The sequence below is a fragment of the Typha latifolia genome, chromosome 6 (assembly GCF_019914945.1).
Source record: "Typha latifolia isolate L0001 chromosome 6, TyphaL0001v2, whole genome shotgun sequence".
NCBI classification, from domain to species: Eukaryota; Viridiplantae; Streptophyta; class Magnoliopsida; order Poales; family Typhaceae; genus Typha; species Typha latifolia.
The window spans coordinates 13,915,890-13,937,793 of record NC_133091.1 but is presented as its reverse complement, the minus strand read 5'-3'; the positions used below and the strand labels follow the sequence as shown (position 1 = coordinate 13,937,793).

At 38.4% G+C, this 21,904-nt stretch overlaps 3 protein-coding genes across 3 annotated transcripts; 1 reads left to right on the top strand and 2 right to left on the bottom strand.

Moving 5' to 3' along the window:
* Window positions 1-79: 79 nt before the first annotated feature.
* Window positions 80-8,044, bottom strand: LOC140790370 (vacuolar fusion protein MON1 homolog). The gene is made up of 14 exons (XM_073140426.1): window positions 7,403-8,044; window positions 6,297-6,376; window positions 6,068-6,139; window positions 5,911-5,950; window positions 5,564-5,665; window positions 5,283-5,404; window positions 4,675-4,807; window positions 3,876-3,967; window positions 2,779-2,860; window positions 2,535-2,599; window positions 2,098-2,388; window positions 1,924-2,015; window positions 692-756; window positions 80-374 (listed from the first exon to the last, which is right to left on the bottom strand). The coding sequence occupies exons 1-14, from the start codon at window positions 7,835-7,837 to the stop codon at window positions 279-281; spliced, it is 1,767 nt and encodes a 588-aa protein (XP_072996527.1). The 5' UTR covers window positions 7,838-8,044; the 3' UTR covers window positions 80-278.
* Window positions 8,045-8,447: 403 nt separating this feature from the next.
* On the top strand, window positions 8,448-11,698 carry LOC140790369 (photosynthetic NDH subunit of lumenal location 1, chloroplastic). The gene is made up of 8 exons (XM_073140425.1): window positions 8,448-8,705; window positions 8,817-8,913; window positions 9,289-9,372; window positions 9,571-9,644; window positions 9,761-9,883; window positions 10,125-10,196; window positions 10,633-10,729; window positions 11,456-11,698. Exons 1-8 carry the CDS (start codon window positions 8,664-8,666, stop codon window positions 11,557-11,559), a joined length of 693 nt encoding a protein of 230 aa, XP_072996526.1. The 5' UTR covers window positions 8,448-8,663; the 3' UTR covers window positions 11,560-11,698.
* A 390-nt stretch (window positions 11,699-12,088) lies between these two features.
* LOC140790368 (ABC transporter B family member 20-like) lies at window positions 12,089-19,899 on the bottom strand. The gene is made up of 11 exons (XM_073140424.1): window positions 19,256-19,899; window positions 18,224-18,278; window positions 17,967-18,142; window positions 17,630-17,830; window positions 17,208-17,467; window positions 16,825-17,135; window positions 16,500-16,720; window positions 16,076-16,416; window positions 14,339-15,129; window positions 13,997-14,238; window positions 12,089-13,713 (listed from the first exon to the last, which is right to left on the bottom strand). Exons 1-11 carry the CDS (start codon window positions 19,643-19,645, stop codon window positions 12,484-12,486), a joined length of 4,218 nt encoding a protein of 1,405 aa, XP_072996525.1. The 5' UTR covers window positions 19,646-19,899; the 3' UTR covers window positions 12,089-12,483.
* Between the last annotated feature and the right edge of the window lie 2,005 nt (window positions 19,900-21,904).

The window sequence follows — 21,904 nt, the reverse complement described above, 5'->3', positions numbered from 1 at the left end:
AATATATAATATGAAGGAAATTTTACAGAGCTTTGCAAACCATTCATTGAATCACAAAGGGAACCTTATCGAACAATGCTTACTGTGAAAGAGGATAATATAAAATATGAGGAACATTTACATAGCTTTGCGAACCATTCATTGAATTACAGAGGGAACCTCATCTCATATACTGATCACAATGACCTGAGACTTGTATCTCATAAAAAAAGAATAGATTATGGAAAATTTTGTAAAATGGGTACCAAAATACAAGAGTGCATACAAAGGGTAAAGGATCACCAGGAAAAGGGACTTGCTCCCAACAAGAATATCTCATTTTCCAAATCTCTCACCCACTGGCATACTCTGTTGCATATCTTTATAGCCAGAGCCTGTAGATATAGAGCCTGTCAGGTCTCAAATTTTTATAGTAAATCAATATTTGACACTTTCACTCAATAATATAACTGGCATTTTTTAGTTGCGGGAACAATCTGAGTCAAATGGGTAGAAATTATAAGATTCTGCCATTAGAATCAGATCTAATTTTCTGTCACGCTGATAAAAGGAACCAAATGAGCATGTTCTGCCAGGCTTGTGATGACAAGGAGAAGGTTGTGGCAAGGCCAATTTTGCGGCTGCCGTAAGGTCACTATTAAGACAAACATTTGGGACAGGAAAACACGTTGAAAATTTAAGGGGGGCATACCTTGTCAGCAAGTGGATCAAATGCTGCGTAGAGTTCAAAATCTTGAGTTATCCAGCATAGTAGAACTGGCAACACAAGAAATTTCAGTTAGTGATGAATGAACTTAGAATAAGGAGAAAAACAACTCAGCTAGAACAATAAGAGAAAGCTCTGGTGTATTAGAAAAGGGCATGGATAAGGAATGCACAGTTTATACCGACCAAATTTCTTCAATGGACAAAAGGTAAATAAAAGTGATCACTAGAGACAGCGGGCCAAGTCCTTGAATTCACAGATGTAGTAACCAGTAGGAGTAATACAATAAACATTACATAAGATATGAAAAGTAATGACCTATATGCCCAACAACATTTCTTACTATCAAGCATATCCCAAAATCATTTCTAACTCTTAACATGATCCTTCATTTAACAAAGTAGGCTTTGCAAAGATTTCTGTCTCTTACAAGGAGGAATAAGTAATTCTCAACAAAACAATCCGAAAAGCAAGAAAATAACGTATATAAATTCCCTGTTATCTCAAATACATCCAATGAGCTATCGGGGTATATATAGGATGAGACATGAAGCACTGGTCACAAATTTTCACGATAACAGATACTCACATGAAGCATCAATAATAAAAAAATTATTCTGTTGAAAGTGGTCTACAATCTACAGGATTTTAAATATGACGAAGCCAGAGGATACGAGCTTGTCAGCAGTGCATCAACACGAAAGATAGGCCTACCATTGTGATAAAATGTTTTGATATTATCTATTCTTCGTCCACATTTATTTTTGTCCCATACTTGCTTTACAATTTGCAATCATAATAATAACAAGTTGAATCTTAATTACCTAGGCATATCAAGTGTGCATATAATCTCTCTTCTTCTCAAGTACATAAGTTAACACCCCAAGCTAATATAAACACTGTGTGGTAGCATACAATACACTGTTTCAGTGCATGAAACCAGTGTCTATCAAAGTGGAGGCATAAAGTGAGCATGTCAAGCGTCTAGGAGCTTTAGATGACACTAACAATGAGCATGAGGCAAAACAACTCTCAAGTTTTTAAAAATATTATACCATATCATGTCAAATCAAATAACATCATGTTATCCACCAACTATTAATCAGCCTCAACTTTAACTTTCAAATTCTTATAGCACTAGTAACAAAGACAGATCTTACAAGCAAATAGATCTATCAATTTTGAGATGGAAACTGAATTCTTGCTGCGTGACTCACCATAATCTTCATCTCTTCTAAACTGTGTTTTGTGTGGGCCAGTTCCTTTATCATGCATGGAAACATATAATTTCTGATATGCCCTATACAACCTGCAAATGAGTAATTGTATCAGGTAAAAAGCTAGAGAAAAATGATTAAGTCTATCTTATGACCACCAGGCACCAGCAGTACCTTTTCTGTTGACTAGCAGTGCTTATGGGAGAGGAGAACTCTGATGATACATACTGGTCAAGGAAGATACTCTTATATATGAAATGCCAAAGTCCAGCAGGGCCACCAATGCCTATGCTAGGAGGCAATGATCCAGAAGTCATTTTGTCCACACCTAATTGAGGAGACAGTGATCCAAATTGAAGAGAAGAATCAACAGGAAGATCCTCAACACGCAAACCACCGTCAAACATGGATTTCTGAACTTCAGCGAGAACATTTGACTTCAAAAGTACATTTTCAATTCGGTTCCTAAATATCATTTAGTAGAAGAGAAATTAATCTATATTTGGGTAAAAATTATAATAAAAAAAACCCTCTGGTGATTGTCACATGCATCATTGAATGCTATGCTAAAATACAACTAATGGAGTCTTAATCAGCTTATAACCACTTACTCGCACTCTTTTAGATGGTAGAAGGCATCCGAACTGGTAGTGATCAATGTTAAGTATGTATCCACCTGCAAAAGAATGAGTTGATGATAGCCTCTGTCAGCATTAGACAATGGATAGCCTACTATTGGGAACAATCTGTATATCTATTTACAGAGCAAGATATTTCCTTATACAAGTCCTTCCCACAAGACTCAATAAATAAGATACCAGTGTATTGAGGTATTATTGATGCATGTCTACTCACATCAAGAAAATGAACATAAGCATAAAGAAATGCCATGGAGTTATATCTTGGTAGGCATATTGGTGAGAATGATTCAGAAGTCCTGCATAGAGAAAACACACATGTAAGAAGATTGCCTTTTCAAAACTCATTGAACATCATTCTGAGATTCTTAAAGACTTAAACATTCCGCAACTTTATAAATGCCATTATATGTCTTCAGCAACAAAACATCAATCAATACAGGAGAAAACAATATATATTTAATTATATGCTGCTCTCTAATAAAATGATCATTGGAGTACACATGCAATTCAAATTCTTCTATATCCTGGTTGACAATCTCTATTGATTCTGCCAAAACAGTAAGAATCTTACTTGTTTAACTTTAATCTTCGTAAACTTATTGATTACTACATTCTCCTTTTTTCTCCGTCAAACAACAAATAGCATCAAAATAGATGGACAGGTCATGATCATATTAGGCTCCACTGGTCTGGTTGCCACTATAATACACAGTTTCAATATGGTCCTTATTATAAATATACTACTACATATGAATATTTCAATTCTTAATTTCTTACAACTAATAGATTTTCTAAAAGTTATTCAACTTAGGAATTTATCAAAAACACCCTACATTTTACTTTTATTATTATCTACACCCTTTTGTGTGGTTAAGGTTGGGCTCTTTTGTTTAATTATCCAAGTATTGAGAAATTAGTTTAGTATTGAGTTTGTGACCCTTACATTTTAATTTTAATGTCTCGAAAATGCCCTTAATTAATTTTAACCTAACAACAGCTAACGAGATAGAGAATATTCCTTTTCTTTTGAAAATAACTTTAAAATACCAAAAATACCCCTCACTTTTAGTTTAAAATTTGGTCCCTCTTTTATCTATACTTTAACCTTCAAAAACTTACTCAAGGGTATTAAGGTCATTCTAACAACTATAATTAAGAAAACTAACGGCAGGGTATTTTGGAGACATTAAAAACAAAATCCAGGGTTCAATGGTAAATATCCATATCGTAGGATGTTAGTGATAATAAAAGCAAAGCATAGGGTGTTTTTGATATATTTCTCTTAAACTTAATAGAAGAGGTTAGTATTACCTAAATGATTCAGAAGACAATATGAAATTGGCAAGTAGGAGCATATCATCAGGATGAAGAGATGCCTTTTGTGCTCCAACAAGGCTGATTACCTGCAGGTTCAAGAAACAGTTTTGTAGGCAGAAACATGTAAAAGAGATGAAAACCAATAGAACCAACTGATGGAAACGACAGACAAGCAGAATAAACCACTTTATGTCATTGCAATGGTTTTATAGCTATCCCAAGAAAAAAAAAAAAAATGGTATTGTCATGTAGGAAAGAAAGGTTTTTTAAAGATATGGAAGATGCAGATAAGAGAATATACACCTATTGGGGCATTCCCACTCAGTCTTCCATTGACTTAAAACATAGATCAAGAACTGAAGCAACATCAACCATATGGCAGCAACACAAGCTGATACAAACTAATCCATTATGAGAACTCATTGAACCATCGAAACAAGTGCATCCATATAAAACCACAGTTATTCCTCAACTTCCAAAGAATTGTCTTACAGCTTGTAAATCACTAGTCTTTTTGTTATGAACTTATGATAAAATGAATAAGCCAATGCAGGTACAGAGACCAGATTAGAGATTTTGAATGTCATAGTATGCATACGCAGATGATCATTCAAATGCCAAGTGCAACTGTTCATGTTGTTATCCATGTGTTCAGATATTGGATGTTATCATGAGACAATAACTATTTTGCAGGACTACATATCTGCTCAAACACTTCAAATGCACAAAATATTGAGATAAATTTCTCGACGGCTCATTCATCTTGATAACCAATAAGAAAAATCAGAGAAACCTTGTGCTTGCACATTAATATTGCAAACAGAACTCCAGAATCAGCAACATCTTGCAAAATGGCACCAGCTGCTTGTCTTGTTGCATAAGCAAGAGGAAGACATGTATACGCATGAAGAAACGTGGCAGGATTCCTTGAGAAGAGGGAACAAATGTCAGTTGGTAACATGCCAAAAAAATTATGTCATTATATTATGGCTTCTTTTGCATAATTCACTAATCACTATAACATCTACTCAGCATATGCTTGACCTATTTTAATCCATTAGGAAAAGCTACTGCAACTTTGCACCTATCCAGATTACACAGTTGCACCTTTCATTGTGATGAAAAAAAATTGCTTTGAAAAGTGCTACTACTGCATATCATGAATTTTTCTTATATCCTTGTATATTGCAACATAAAGTCAACTTGATTGTGCATCCCTTGTAAAAAATTGGGCATTTACTTGAAAACCTAACTGATGAAAATTCATGAAGTTAATGTGATTTTCGGAATATGCTAACCTGAAGTAGTTTTCTAAGAAAAAGTAAGGTGAGTCAGAAAATAAACATAATATTGCAAATTTATAGTACTTATCTACCCTTAATAATTTGTGAAGAAGCATACCAGCTGAAGGCATGTATAAGAGCAGAGAAAACAATATCTGTTCCTCCAAGCAAGGAAGTCATATCAAATTTTGGATTCTTCTCAAAGCACCTATTAACTGACTTTGTTAAGATAAGTAGCATCTGCAACCATGTCATCATGTAAAGACAATAAATCAGAAAGAAAATAGTTACAGCGGATGTCATGGAGAACAAATTGTACACAAGCATACAGGGAGAAAATTAATGCCTATGGCTAATCAAGTTTGTAATAAGCTGATAGAAGTACAGTTATCGAAGTACCTGACCATATATGAGCTCTAACTGTCCCCTTAACGCTTCATATGGCTCTTCTGTACAGCTTATGCAAACTAAATATATTGGACCTTTCACCATAAATATTACCTGAAAGTACAATTTCACAAATAGCTTGTAAAAGAATAATATAAATAGTACATAAATCACTCCCTTTCCTGTCAACTTAACTCTGTCACACTGAATGATCCAAGTTAGACATTTTAGCCGTAATAAGGAAAACAAACATAAACTGACAGAGAAACCAAGTTATTCTATGCCAAAGACTCATGAACAAGTTAGTATGTAAGCAATATCTGATGGAATAACTTATGGAAAAAAAAAATCTAGCTGACCTGATGTTTGCCAGATCTGACAAATTTGATACGATCCCCACTGAACATATGATAGGAAACATTTTTAACACAGTGCAGAGCAGTAATAGGTTCCCTAGTGTGGAAATGTGATAAAACTTGCTCATGAATAGGCAATAAGAAAGTAATATTGGCATACCTGTTCTCAACAAAGGAAATAATAGCTTGCAATGTTGCTGAAAATCCTGCTAATTTATGTTCATCTCCATACCTGAAAGTGCAAAAGATGTAAAGATGCCATAAATTGAACTTTAAAAAACATACTAAAAAGTCAGGAATCCTTTGCTTCTTTCTGACCAGCCATTTTGTTCTTACTTCATATCAATCAAATTCAAACCAAATGGACAGACAACTAAATCTAAGGGTACCTGGAATAGATTGGTTTGCCAGAGTGACTCAAAATAAAAAAGTGCTTCTTCCGCTTTCTCCATGAAGCTGAAGCATCATCCTGCACATCAGTTAGAGATCCAAGTACTTATGACCAGCAGAAAGCCAACTGGATAACATGAGTGTAGATATATATGCATATGCCTAAGTGTCTGCTTAGTTTGTATGCATGTGCTTTCCTAAACATACTATTCATATGCACAGATAAAAAGAAAAAGATAGAAAGATACATATCTCAACAGTATGGAATCTGCTATAGAATGAGTCTAAGTTTGGAAGACAAAATATTTATAAAAATGCAAAGTTGGTGCCAAATTCCAATAGGAGACAAAATCAGTTTAGAGACAAGCCATGAGACTTATATTAAGTTGGTGAAAAGATACAACAGGAAATAAAATCAGGTAGGTGGTATGCAAAGAGACATATATACTAGCGGACAGGTGATATTTATATTGCTTCATCTGTCTGGGTCTCTGAAAGTTTCATTTTACTGTTCTTTGATCAGACCATCATTGATCCAATTGACAAATCTATGTATTTATCTGGGTGAAGGCCAGTGTAGCTAGTTCCCTACATTCAAACTACCTTAAATTGCACGAGGACACTACCTTAATTTGCAAGATCAGAAAACCAAAATATATGATGATAGACAATGGCAACAAACCTGTGTTTGAGATTAGGTAGTGAAGAACAAGCCTATAGTTGACATTGGCGAATTGATACAGTATTTCCACAAATTGTACATAAGTTAAAGTAGCTTTAATAATCCTCGACCTCAAACGTCATGATTCACATATGTGTCCAGTGCATGCAAACCGTTACCTAGCAACAAATTTATTTGTTACATTTATTGCATGGTTGAAAATTCTAGTTCACCGTAAACCAATTTATCTCTTGACACTTCTGAGTGATACTAAACTTGAATTTGCTACCTATAGATACATACATCAATCTTTTCCGATCATAAAGCACCAAAACTGCACACCTCTTTTACAGTTAAAACTTAAATTGTGTACCACATTGCAAATCGCAAAGAAATTAACGAATTCCAGAGACCCTCAAAAAAAAAAAAAATCCTTAGACCCACCTCATCAAGATGCTGTTTCCCAGGACTCGAACGATCAGACAAAGATCGTCCATCATCAACCTCTTCGATCCCACTCGACGCGACACTACTCCCCCTCTCTCCAGCATATCCACTACTACTAGGGCTACCAAAACCCTCTCCATCCTGCTCCCAGGTCTCCCCACGCCCAACACCGTGAGACGAACTGGGATCTGGTGCAATTCCCTCCTCCTCCACAGTTACGATCTCATTGGTTCCATAACAATCCCCGTGCAAGGATCCATTGCTCACATGTTCTCGCTCGCCGTCCGCATTGCTCGATTCATCCAAAGTCAAATAATCCATCCCATCCACTTCAGTTTGTTCTGACGGATCCGTCTCGAGAACGGAAACAGAGTTACGGTTCGGATCAGCGGAATCGTCGCCGCATGGAGATTGCTTGGGATCGGGATCCATGGTGGAGAGAAGAGGAAGACGAGGGTGGACAAGAGGAGAAGAGAGATTAGGGTTTTTGGGATGGGATTTAGGGTTTTGGTGGCAATTTGGCCCAGAATTGGGGAAGAAGAGAGAGAGAGAGAGAGAGAGAGAGAGAGAGAGAGAGGTGAACGCCTTCTACCGGTCGTTGGATTCTCGGAGTGAGGACGGCTTTAGAAAATGGCGACTGGTCTTGGAATTTTGACCGGTAGATAGGGGTAAAGGGGTAGTTCTCGATTACCACTCGAGGTAAATGGGCTTCAATGGGCTCTCAAAGCCAAGCCCAATAGAATCCAATTAACAAAGATAAATTAGTTTTATTTTATTTTATTTTATTTTTTCACATTTTTCTACGATGATGATGATGATATGTATTAAAAAAACCTAAATTTCCATCATTGACTAGGATGTCCTAAATTACATAGCAAGATTATAACTACATCTTTTTTTTGCATGTATATCCTTCTAAATTTTATTATTTACATGTACACCCTTCAAAACTCACTAATTTTCTACGTATAATACTGTCACCCTGTTGCAAATAAATACCACTTTTCTAGATATATTATAAATTGGAAAATATATACTTTGCGGGTATAAATGGAAGTCCATTAAAGCTATGAGCTTAAACATGAGGAGAAAGATAAGGGTGAGGCTGAGCTGGCCACCTTGCCTTCACTCACAAAAGCGAACGAGTCCTAGAAAGCGCGCGAATAGATAACGCCGGCCATCTTCTTCTCTCTACTTCAGAATTACTGCATTAGTAAATCGTTATATCGATTTCTTCTCCTTTCCTTCCTCCAATTCCATGGCAACTCTACCGAGCTGGGTTTGCTCTCTTCCCAACCAAGTGCGATCATCTCCCTTGTCTCATCTTTTGCCATCAGGAAGCATACAGCTAGAGAACGCATTCTAATTCGTTTTTCCTTTTTGGGGTGTATTTTCGTGATTTTTCTCACAGTTGGTGGCCAAAAATTCCGGTGTGGCTGCCCGATTCAATGTAATACCTTCGTCTAACATCAGGGGGGCTGCAAGAGAGGTGTCTACGGATGAAAAGGGTATCTTTTGATTCATTCTTTATCGCTGATTTGGGTTAAATTTGCATTTTTTTTCTTATAGAACTTGGTTTAAGTTGCACAGGTGAATTGAATTGGTTATGGTTCGAGTTGTTACTCAAATGGTATATTTTTCTTATTAATTGATGAACAATGGTTTCTCATTTATGTGCTTGTTTGTGAAGACATTAGATTGTGAGATAGCAGTGCAGCCTTGCCTTCCTCTCTTTTATTTGGAGAAATGTTAGATATGTAGCAAAAAGGGAATAGCTCATTAGCTGCTCCAGTATATATATGTATATATATTTCCTCCTTCGTTGGACTTTACATATGCTAAGCATTTCAAATTCTTCTTGTTGTTGTTGTTGTTGTTTATAGCCTCTATGAAAAGAAGATGGACACTAGTTGGAATTGGGGCATTGATCACCAGCTTATCTCATTCAAGTTCTGCATTCGCTGAAGGTATCATGTGTCTTTTTCTCTTTCCTGTAGTCATTTCCTCTCTTTCATGCTACTTGAGAGTATTAAGTATCTCTAACTGTTCTGCATATAACTAAATCAAAGGACTTGATATGATGAGCTCTCAGGGCATTCATGTTGATGGCTTGGAAATTTTCTGTCTCCTCGTATAAGCTGATACCATTAATTTAATGGTTGCAGGAGTACCAGACAAATATCGAGACTTCGTTGATTTCACAGATGGATATACTTATTACTATCCATCAGATTGGAGGGTATGCCATTAGATTGATCTGCAAGTATATTGCTTTATATTGTCAGACAAATTCTAAAAAGTAAAGAATTGAATATTGGAATCCAATTTTTGTGCCTCATTGTTGTGTCATTATAGGATTTTGACTTCCTAGGGCATGATTCTGCATTCAAAGATCGTTTTGCAGCATTGCAACACGTGAGAGTAGGTTTCATTCCAACTGATAAAAAAGATGTCCACGATTTGGGCCCAATGGAGGAGGTAAGCTTTATCGTCCTTGACATTTCTCAATGATGCAAACAGAGGAAACTTGCTGAAAATTATCTCTACTTTATTTCTTTAAAAATTAAAAGAAAACCATCATTAGTTGGAGCTATTTTCACTTAGATAATGCAAGAATATCATTCTTAGAACTGTGAATTAATTTGTATAATTCAGTAAAACTCTTGATAATGACCATCTTGCAGATAATTTGTTTATGACTTGAATTTTTGCCTAGCAGGTGATCTTCAATTTGGTAAAGAATGTCTATGCTGCGCCAACCCAAGTACCAACAATCTATGACATGCAGGAGGTTTGTTGTCTTTTTCAGTCTTATTACATGTATCTACTTTATATGCAGTTCATCTCTTGCAGACCAGATTTATTTTACTTCGCTGTTGGCATTTGTATCAGCTAGTCTTCTATAGTGCTATTGTATCACTATCAATAACAATTAGATCCCCACGTTTAGTTTTTCTTTTAATCTGTGTAATTACTTCCTATGAGAAAAAGCAGCTATCCACAACGTATGCATCTAATATGACCACCCTTGAAGCAACTTTCTTCTTCAAGCATCTCCTGAGTTGATGAGATTTTCTTACTTTGACTGTACCTGGTCATGTTCTTCATATGCAACTCAAGTTGATTTTGATATTTCAAATTTAAAGATTAATGGAAGTGGACCTTCTCTCCTTCCTCTATATAATGACTCTGAGATAAGGATACTAATAAAGAAGAACAAAATGCAGCGTACCGTTGATGGCAAGAATTACTGGACTTTTGAATATGAACTTGCATCGCCGAATTTCTCCAGAACCGCATTTGCCACCGTAGCAATTGGCAATGGTATGCAGAACTCTTAACTTCCTCATTTTAATCTCAGTAATCCATATGAACTGGTACTTCTGACCTAAGCTTATGATTCAAGTTGCTTGTAACAGAAACATCTTCCAACAAGAAAAATCAAACATCCATTTAGCCTTTTTGGAACATTCTAATATTCTGTTCTTGTGATGACCGTATTACTGTGAAGTCGAACATCAACATGGGACCATTAAGAAAGATATTTTTTTTCTTCTTCTTTTATTGAAGTCACTTTACCTGTTATATTACCAAGATTTGGAAAACACTATTGCATCAATTTATGTTACTAAGAAACCATGTTTTCACTTGATTTGGATTAAGATGTACTTCACAGAACAATTTGCATATAATCCGTAGAACCGTTGCATAAATTACTGAACTGATTTATTGTCATATTACTGATTAATGTTGGATAACAGACTCATGGGAGCAGATCATCTGCAGCATCAACTGCAGGAACTTTCTGCAGTTGACCAATAGGCCAGGTTGCAGATGATCTGATCCTAAGCTTTAAGGCAAATCAAAGTGAAATTATTAATATAAAAGCATTTTAAATGCTACTAATATTTGGCAATTCTTTACATTCATATGTGTTGTCTTTCAGCAATTTATCTTTTACTGAATAATAACCTCTTGTAAGCCCTTGGCTCTGGCGATACTTGCAAAATTTTTACCTATCTTTTTTTTTCCATCTACGTGTTTTTGAAGGGCGCTACTACACGCTGATTGTGGGGGCAAATGAGAGGAGATGGAGTAGAGTCCGCAACAAGCTCAAAGTGGTTGCAGACTCTTTCAAGATTTTAGACATATGAGTTAGAATGGAGAGTATTTATTATATTCTTTCAAGTTTATTCTATTGTATATATGTCCTTCTCTTTTTCCGTTTTTAAAACACTACTTGCATATATGTTGTAATTTTTTCCCCATTAATCGTACGTGCTCTTTTGTCCAGTCTATATTGGATTCTCGAGTAACTTATGATACTGTAGCTCATGCATAGATCCATCTCATTCTCATCTATCTAAATGAATATATTCCCTACTTTATAAAGTACTACGGAAGAACAGCAGGAAGAGTTTTTTTTTTGCTGATATTGTATTTATTAGCACTCAAATATTGGTATCATTTCGTCAAGCAGCCCATCAAAATAAGGTCCATAATTTTTGTTCTTATTTTCCAGCAAAAGATGCCTCATAAGATTGCAATCCTTCATTGCCAAAATCAACCACCTGAGGATATCTTCAAGACAGTGTAAAGGAGTTGAAAAGGTCCAAACTATGTTGCATCACAGAACGCAGATATGAGAAACAATGTAAAGGAGACAGCAAACAGCCTCAGACAGGGTGGCAAACTCGCATTCTATAGAGGTATAAACAGATTGAATTTAATACAAATGGAGACAGAAGTAATTTGATGACGAGGATGCAGACCTCCAAAAGAATGCATTACACAAGACATAATTATGCACCTCAATTGCTTGTCCTCCAAACCCTTTTTAACTATTTCCAATCTATCACTCCTAGCAAATGGACATGTCAACTATAACTAACCAGCATAACTGATCGTGACCCGTTAGGTTCCCCATTTCACCCATAATGCACACCACACCGAAAAATGCATTGCCCCCATCTAGATATAGAGCGCGCAGGGTACCCATGTCACCGGCGACTAGGGCGGGTGAGAGAGAACTTTGATGAATGCACTAATAATTTACACACGATATCACCTCAAGCTGACTACATTAGTCGATGCTGACGAAGGCCCTTAGAGAAATGAGGTTGCATCAGCCTGACATATAAACCATTCATTTGCACCAGGGAGTCATGTGTACCCTGCTCAACAATCCTACCACAATTCAAGACAACTATGTTATCAACATGCCTCATCATTGCTGCTCTGTGAGCAATGAGAATTGTTGTCTTATTTCCCATGATCAAAGTGTCGAGAGCCTCCTGCACCACTCTACTCGATTCTGACTCGATCGCAGAGCTGGCCTCATCCAACAATAAGATGGGTGCATTCTTCAATACTACTCGAGCAATTGCAATCCGCTGCTTCTGCCCAGGTGTCAAATCAACCCCCCTCATTCCCACATGAGTATCATAGCCGTGCGGCAAGCTGCTTATGAAATGGTGCGCATTTGCTATTCTTGCTGCCTCTTTCACCTCAGCCTCAGTTGCATTGTGCCTTGCATATATAATGTTCTCCCTTATAGTTGTCGAGAAGATGATTGGTTCCTGCTGAACTAAACCCATGTGGCTCCGCAACCATCTTAAGTTAAACAGCTTCAGATCCCGACCATCCAACAAAACTTGGCCAGCGGCTGGGTCATAAAATCTCTCTATTAAAGAAATTATTGTGCTCTTCCCTGAACCGGATACACCTACCACTGCTATTGTTTGCCCCCCACTGACTTTAAGACTGAAATTGCTTAGTACCATTAACTCAGGGCGAGCTGGATAGAAAAAATCAATATTCCTGAGTTCAATGCTTCCGTACACATTTGGAGGTTTCAAGCCACCATTGTCATCTGGGTCAATCTTAGGCACACGGTCAATAATTTCAAATACTGAAATAAGCGACTTCCGGCGTTTAAGTATATATGGAGCAAGGCCAAATGGCTCCACCAGTGCAAAGGTTGCAAATGAGAAAACCATGTACTCTTTAAGCGCTGTGGCTATTGTGAGACGGCCTTTGTTGACAGAAACAGCAGTATACCAAAGAAGAAGAGCATTGCAGGCAAAAAGGAGAAACTGAGAGAAGCCAAAGGCGAAACCAATAGCCAACCCATGAACAAAACTTTGTGTGAGTATCTTCTTGAGCTGCAGTCGATAAAGTTCCATTACCTTATTGCCAGCACAGAATGCTACAACAGTATAAATGTTTCTGACTGCATCTTCGAGGACCAAAGAGGCCTTCCTGTGCATCTCCTGGATTCCCCTCGAGAACCCAGCAAGCCACATTTTCTGCAAGATGGTTTCCAGTAAGCTTATACGGAGGGAAACTTAAAAGGAAGTAACATGATTCCAATTGAAATGTTAACTTTAGAAATTAAAAGTAAAGGAACTAGAAAAATGCTACCACCATAAGATGCATGCACACCAGAAAACATGGACATCAGAAGGTGCGAGAGGGATAGAGAGAGAGGAGAAGGAGGAGGAGGAGGAGGGGGGGGCAGAAAGAGGGGGGGAGAAAGAGAGCTCAGAACTCACATCAAAATGCATATAGGTTTAAGGATATTATGCTAACCTGTGCAATGGCAGAAATTATAAGTATGGGTAAAGTTGCCAGTGCAACAAGTGCCACCCGCCATTCTAGCAACATGCCAATAAGAAGAGCAACAGCAACTGCAGCTGTGTCCTGTATGAATATTGAGAGTCGGTTGCTAAAGGCAGCACGAACAAATGTTGCATCATTCGCCAAACGCATGGACAACATATCAGCACTGTTCTCTTCTTCATCAAACCAGCCAACTTCATTACGTAAAATTGCTGAAACACATTGTAAATCAGTTGGGATGCATGCATCTAACTATAATATTACAGATTACAGATTCCACAAACTTACGGCAATATGAAAAATATTAATTACCTGAGAACATCATCCTCCTCACTCGCTCAGTCATCTTTTCCCCCATTATACCAAAATAGAAGTGCTGCAAGAAGTTGGCAACTACTGTTATGATACCCATACATCCAATAATCAAGCACCATTTATTCACTTCATGGTGTATGTCACGGACATCTATTCTATAGTATGCTGCCACTATCAAAGCTATGGTGTAAGCAAGAAGGGGATTAAATGAACCAAAAATTGCAGCGCCAATGCTCCCTAAAAGAGCATAAAGCCATTCTGCAATACTGAGCTCCGCAAGCCTCCAAAAAGATGGAGGTTTCTGGTGCTGGAGGTCCTTAGCTTCCTTCTGTTTTGCATGGACATCATCAAACTGATTGAGTGGACGGCTAAAAGTCTTTGAATGCGACCGCTCATTCTTTGGATCAGAAGTCAAAAGTGGAGATATAGGTGATTCTGGGTCCGAAGCATTCGAAGATTGTCGATTTATGGGGTGGACATCAATTTTGGGAAGATCAGGCAATCTCATTTCGAAACTATCCTGCCTTTTGATGGATGGAGCTCTTTCAGCTGCAACTAAGGGCAGCCCATTGTCCACAGTTTGCTCTGAAGGTGGGCTTTGGTCCTTCGGTGATTCATGTGAGTTATAATTGACATCTGACTGCCGAAACGCAAGAAAACCATGTCCTCTCTGAAGTGAAGGTGATTTTGTCATCTTTGGAGATGATGACTCTTGAAAGCTACGACTTGCTGAGGAATCCTTCTGAACTTGAAATGTTGTTGGCTGTTTGTAATTCCTAATAGGTGTCCTGAGAAAGTTTTAGAAAAATAAGATCACAAGCTACCCTGAGATCACTTTATTTACAGAGATTAAGTAATGCCAACAGTATATGTGCCAAAATTCGACGGAAGGAGATTTTCAGAAAGTTCAAAATGTTTTTCTGACATTATAAATACAATTCATGCTAAAGAACCAGATACAAGCAACTGAACATCCTACAAGGAGAAAAAATGGCAGAAATAATAGTTGTTAATATAACAGTAAAAGATTTCTGATTGTTTTCTGATACTCTAAGAACAATTTTTAAAGAATAATTAGCAAATAGGCACAAATAGTATACATAGTAACAATGGGATATGTTGAAAGTAGAACGTTGGGAGTAATACCATTGCATATTTTCTTTTCACTAAAGACATGCTTAATCAACCATTATGGCAGAAAGATAACTCGATCATCACAAATATCTTTGTGGTACTGGAACATGTAAAGGCTCTTAATTAGTAATATCTAGGAATGACATAAACTGATTTCATCTCAATGATATACTAGAATAATATGTTGGGCATGCAACACCATTGAATAAAAAAGAGAAGGCACAACCTACTGCTCGAGGCTCTGGCTAATCTGGGCACTGGGAGGCTAGTTATATGCAACCTAATCCCATCAGTGGACACATTTCTTTATTCAAAATTTCAAACCAAAAACTACAAAAGGAAGGACGACAAGTCTTACTGTCGCACAAGGTGACACTCCCTGATATAACTCCATATTGAGTGACATTAAATTTGTGGTATGAAATGAAACAATACTCAATGCTAATAAACAGTAAAAGACACCTACTATATAACTCAAAACAAACAGGATACCGATGACTGACTATAGTACAATCAACAAGTGCAATGAATACTGGAGTACAACATATGACATGTTAGCAAAATTCAAGACAATAAAATCTAGTCTAGCACGAACTTTACCTCTTAGGAAGCTTTGCTGCTTCCTCGCATCTAAGAAGTTCAGCATAAAGGCCATCTAGGTTCAGCAATTCATCATGTGTACCCATCTCAACAAGTTGACCCTCCTCCATTACTGCTATATAATCAGCATTCCTTATGAGACTAAGGCGCCTAGCTATTATAATCGTGGACCTGCCCAACATAAGGATATCTAGTGCTTCTTGAACAGCTTTTTCAGCTTCAAAATCAAGGCCACCTGTGACCTCATCAAGTAGAAGAATGGATGGATTTGAAAGCACAGCCCGAGCAATTGAGAGCTTTATCTTTTGCTCATCAGTCAATGCTAAACCAGCCCGACCAACCTAGAATGATTCAATTAGTTTGGAAAGGAGAAAAGCATAGAGGAGCCTTATTTTCTTAACTTAATACATTTTATGCACCTTACCTGTGTTTCATATCCCTTTTCAAGTGAAGTGATGAATGTATGTGCATGTGCTGTTTTAGCAGCCTCTTCAATCTGATCAAATGTTGCAGATCTTCCATAGGCAATGTTCTCCCTGATGCTCAGGCTCAATAAAGCTGGTTCCTGGGTCACTAGCCCTATTTGGCTTCTTAACCATTCTAGCTTCAGACTCTTTATATTTTCCCCATCCAAGAGGACTTCACCTGCACCAAAATGTTTTTTTTTTTAAAAACCTTCAAATTAACATTCATGAGAGATGCAGATGAACTTTGGTGGCAAGTAGTAACAGTCATTGTGATAATGATACCTAATGTAGGATCATAGAAACGCTCCATCAGAGGAATTATGCTGCTCTTTCCTGAACCATTTCTACCAACAAGGGCCACAGTTTTTCGAGCAGGTACAGTAAGGTAGAAACCACTTAGTATAGGTATTTCAGGACGTGAGAGGTAGCTGAAATAAACATTTCTGAACTCTATATTTCCTTGTACTGAAGCTAATGTATTCCCTTCCTGATTGACAGTAGAGGTTGATCGGCTTATCATTTCATAAAGTCTGTAAGCTGCAATTCTTCCTTGCTCAAAGGAATAGAAGTTTGTCGCTGCTTGATTCAGACCACTGCAAATAGAAAAACTAAATGAGAAAAATGACAGAATTGAGAAAACAATTAGCTACCAAAAAGGTGCTTACAGTCCACTCAGGATCACAGAAAACAGAGCTGCTATAATTTCACCACCATTGGCTTTTCCATGTGAAATCAGGAACCTCCCAACCCAAAGCTGTAAAGCACAAGAACATATGGCAAGTCCATATGTGAATCCAAGTCCAAGCCCTTGAACAAGACTAATCAGTATCCCATATCGCAATGTTGCTTGAAGTGATGTAGCATAAGAGTACTTCGCAAGAGTTTCATTTGTGAAACCATATAAAGTCCTAATATATGAGATTGCCTGCACAACCAAAACAACATATTTCCTTAGCAGCATTAAACTAGAAGGTCATGAAATAAATAGGTAATACTAATGATGACGATGATGATGATGTTCCTTAAAACTTCAGCTCGGACTAGAACGTGAAGTTGATAATATATGTCTATGGTACAAAAAGAAGACCTGTTCAGCAATGCTAGCTGCCTCAGCATATGCATCTTGAATATTTTCCGCAAGCCTATGAAGAAAGATATTTGATATTCCTCCTGCCGCAACAATGAAGGGACCAGTGGCTAGCGTTAGCAGTGCTATTTGCCAACAGTTGATCAAACCAATGATAAGACCACCAACAAATGTAGCCATGTTGTGTATGTAGTTCCCAACCTGCACATAGACATCTGATTACTACAGATTTCCAGATAAGAGATTGCATGAAACAAATCCTCAGTGCTAGAGCAGAGAAAAGGGTATTTGATGTTTTCTTGCTGCATAGAACTAACAGTTTTGTCTTAAAACTTACTTTCTCACTTAGAGCAGACTGAATTAGCAACACATCACTTAGAACTTGACTAACAATATCTCCATTGTTCCCATAGGTATCAAAGAAACTCATATCTTGGTTTAGCAACACTTGGACATACTTTGACCGGATGACTGCAGTCTGTCTCTCTCCAGTAAGAATCCAGCACGAGACCTCTACAAATGCAGACTGATCAGCAAAATGGGTCTATATTCAATGCTTATAGAATAAAAAAATAGATATTACTTCCACCTTACCTATCCACCCCGCAGCAAAAACACCAGCAGCTATGTAGACAATATATAGAGCATGCTGAAAGTGACATTGACCAGAAAATTATAAGATAAGATACAAACTTCAAAAATGATCAACTTTGGATTCAAAAATTATAAGAGATGTGTCAGAAACAGTGAATAATTTCCTATTGCTAAAGAAACAAGATATAAGAAGTAATCAAAATGTATACCACAAATATCATAAGAACAGATCTATAACATAAGCACACAGTGAAAAATTCTAGCATTTTAATGCACAAAAAGCAATAGCAGAATAATAAAACAATATACTATAAATGGAAAAAAAATTAAGAGTGAGGATACCAAAGTAGTAACTAGTTAGTACAATTGAATAAGAAGCTTCAAGAAAGTAAAATAACAAACGGCAATGACATGCCCTAGCTATCTTCCCAAATCTCAAACCGACCCTTACCTTATAGAAAAATAGGTCCATCTGGATGAAAACCCACTTGTCCGCGTTGTATTACATTCACCCATCTTCCAACGTTGACCAAAGATAGCATGCTTTTCGAGGTAAAAAGCATGAATAGCAGAAAGAAGTGATATTTGGGGTGATCAAAGAAGTTTCTCCCTGGGTAGGTCTTGAGCAACATCCACATATGGGCCTACTCAAAGTTGTTAATAGGTTCTCCAAAGAGCTTCTGGTCATCCGATGGATTCACTACCTTTCTAAACCTTTAGGGTTAATTCCTCTCTAAATCATTTGTCGTACACCATGACTCCATAAGACAACACATATCTTATCTTCCCAATTGCGTGTCTCCAACACTATATATGCAGATTTACTTGCCAATACGGTTGTCCTATTTCAGAATATTGTAAGCTAGAGGAACCGTAGAACAGTTTAGCATCAACTCTTAAAGATCAGGAAACAGAAGCTAAGTTATTTTTGTCAAGCATTCCTTCTTGATAAGTAATAATAAAACCAGATAAGATGAGGAGGCTCTCATTAGAAGACATTAACATAACACTTATTCTAACTTTTCATCTTACCTCCTTGAATTGGTGCAATAGCTCATCAGCTTGGCCATGGATTGCAGAGTGGATATTCTGCGAATCGAGCAAATTGATTGCTCTGCCGAAGAAATGCAAGTAAACGACAAGCGCCATCCCGTGCGCAGCAGCCGCGATCGCCCCGACCGCCATGAGCACCCAATCAAGCCTATCGGCACACGCGAACAGCCTCGAGAACGGCACTGCGGCCGGTGCCGGCTCGATCTCCTCCGCCTCATCCACTGGCCCCTCGTCCTCCACCGGCACAGCCTCCACGCCGGAGTCCATGTACGGCGACGGCGACTCCGGCGGCTCCGACACCTCCGACACCGGCGTCAGGGGCTGCATGTGGGGCGGCGACCACCCGAACAACCCTCTCGAAACCATCATCTCCCCTCCCCTTTAACCTCGTTCTCTTCTTCCTCCTCCTCCTCCTCCTCCAAACCGTAACCCTAACTCTAGAAACCCATCGAAACCCTAGAAATCGTCGGATCTAGGGTTTCCCTTTCTCCCTCTCTTCAAATCCTTCGCTCCCAGTCTCCTGCGGCGGCGAGCGATGGCGTGCTTCTCTTGGCTCGACTTTATAAAAGAAAATCTCTCTCTCTCTCTCTCTCTCTCTCTCTCTCTCTCTCTCTCTCTCTCTCTCTCTCTCTCTCTATGTATATATATATATATATCGTTTAATAAATGGATCGGGCGAACTCGGTCAAAGGAGGCAGGAGAGACTAGAAGAGAGTGAGAAGGAGAAGAAGAAGAAGAAGACGGCGTCGCATCAAGAAAGGAAGAGAGCTCAAGGAGAAAGTCGGCGACGAGTCCTTCTCTAAGGGTTTGCGATGCGGAAGAAGGGGAAAGGAGAGGGGAGACAGAGTGGGAGAGGGAGAAGGAGAAGGGGGGCGTCTTTTTGATCTCGCAGCGAGAGCTGTCATTACGGTGAACAGCTCCCTTCCTGGGCCCACTATAGTCCACGAACGTGGGCCCCTTTCTCTTTTAGTTATTTAGAAAATATTTATATTGGGCCCTGGATCTTATCCAGGCCAGATTGTACAAATTTGAACTTTGTGTAAATATCTTCGTAGACCAATGGAGAGATAATTAGGGATAAATAAATTATTCGTATACATCCCTTAAAATTTTTAGAGGGAGTGAATCGTAATTGTCAGTATCAACCAAAGGTTTACAAACAGCTGGCGTTATTGGAAATTCCTACATCGTGGACTGCAGGAGATCCGATCCCGAGAAATTGGTTTGGTGGACGAGTTGGAACGGCGGAGATGGGGTTGCTGCGAATCGAATCGGCGATGGGATTAAAATAGTCGGCCCGACTTGGTGGAAAATTCTCGTGGGTTTCGAGAAGGCGGGACCCGCCAACGGGGACCAAAGCCAAAGTTCACCGGTCGCTGTATCCGACGTGGCGGTCGAACTGGCCACGGGGGTAGTTCCGGTAGAAAAAAAAGCCATATTTGGTCATCAGATCCATCACGCTGTTTGCCACGTTGACTGATGACCACACTCTGATGGCAACGGTCGTCTTCGGTTCGGAGACTAACGAGGGCTTTTCTGGAATTTGATTTGATTTTACCTTTTTATTTTTCTTTCACGAGTTTGTATTAGATTATAGGTTGGATAATTAAATTCATACTTTAAAATATTTTTTTCACAAAATTTTAAAATTATTTCTTATTACGTGAAAGCCCTTGGGTGACCTTTACAAAATTAATGAGTAGAATATCCTAGTCCTTAATAATTACATCCATGATGTGTACGGTTCCAATTTATCTAATATGAGGGGTATATTTGTAAATGAGGGACTCCAAAGCATTGATTGTTTACTACAAAGTGTGCTTAGACTAAAGCAAGGGACAGATCATATGCAAAGGATCGTAATTATTACGGCTTTCGGATTCCAGACTTTATCCATTTATTTAAAAGTTTCTCTCTAATCTAATCTGGAGTTGATTGAAAGAGAGGGATATTTATGAATTACTCCTCATTTAATCTACAAATTACATCTCGAATGTTATTTTTTTTATGAATGGAAATAGAACCGAAGGGTTAATTAGCTATTCATGAAATGTAGTTAAGGGTGAGTTGACCTTTCTACCCTTATGCCTTCTGAAACGAATTCTCTCGTACTTCCCATCGGTTGCATCCCTCTTGACTAAACACTGCGTCTCTTCGTGACACAAAAATAACTGCCATAACCGCCCGTGTTCCTGTACCTATAAATCCAACGTCTCGATGACACAGTGCTTCAACTTTGGTCTCTCTGTAGAGAGACGAGAGTGAGAAGTTACCAATGTTAGCAGTAGTGCTAGCGAGTTGGCAGAACGCCGACGGCACCTTCCCTCCCACCGAACCATTATACCAGGAAGTTCGTGGCCCTCCAGGTTGCAGCCTTGTCGTCCTCCACGCATGGCGGCGCAACACCCCTCAAGGCGGATACTATTTCGAGGGTTTTGCGCGCATTTATCGTATACCTAACACTGGAATTTATGACTATTCTCTATTTAATTTTATTGCCACGCCTTGCCCAGTCACGAGCAGACTGAATTGGAATCTCAACTGCGGTTTTCGCGGCGGTGATGATGGTGGAGGGCGTGGAATCCAGAGGGCTCTTTTGGGCGGCGGCAGTGGTGGAAGACGGGAGGA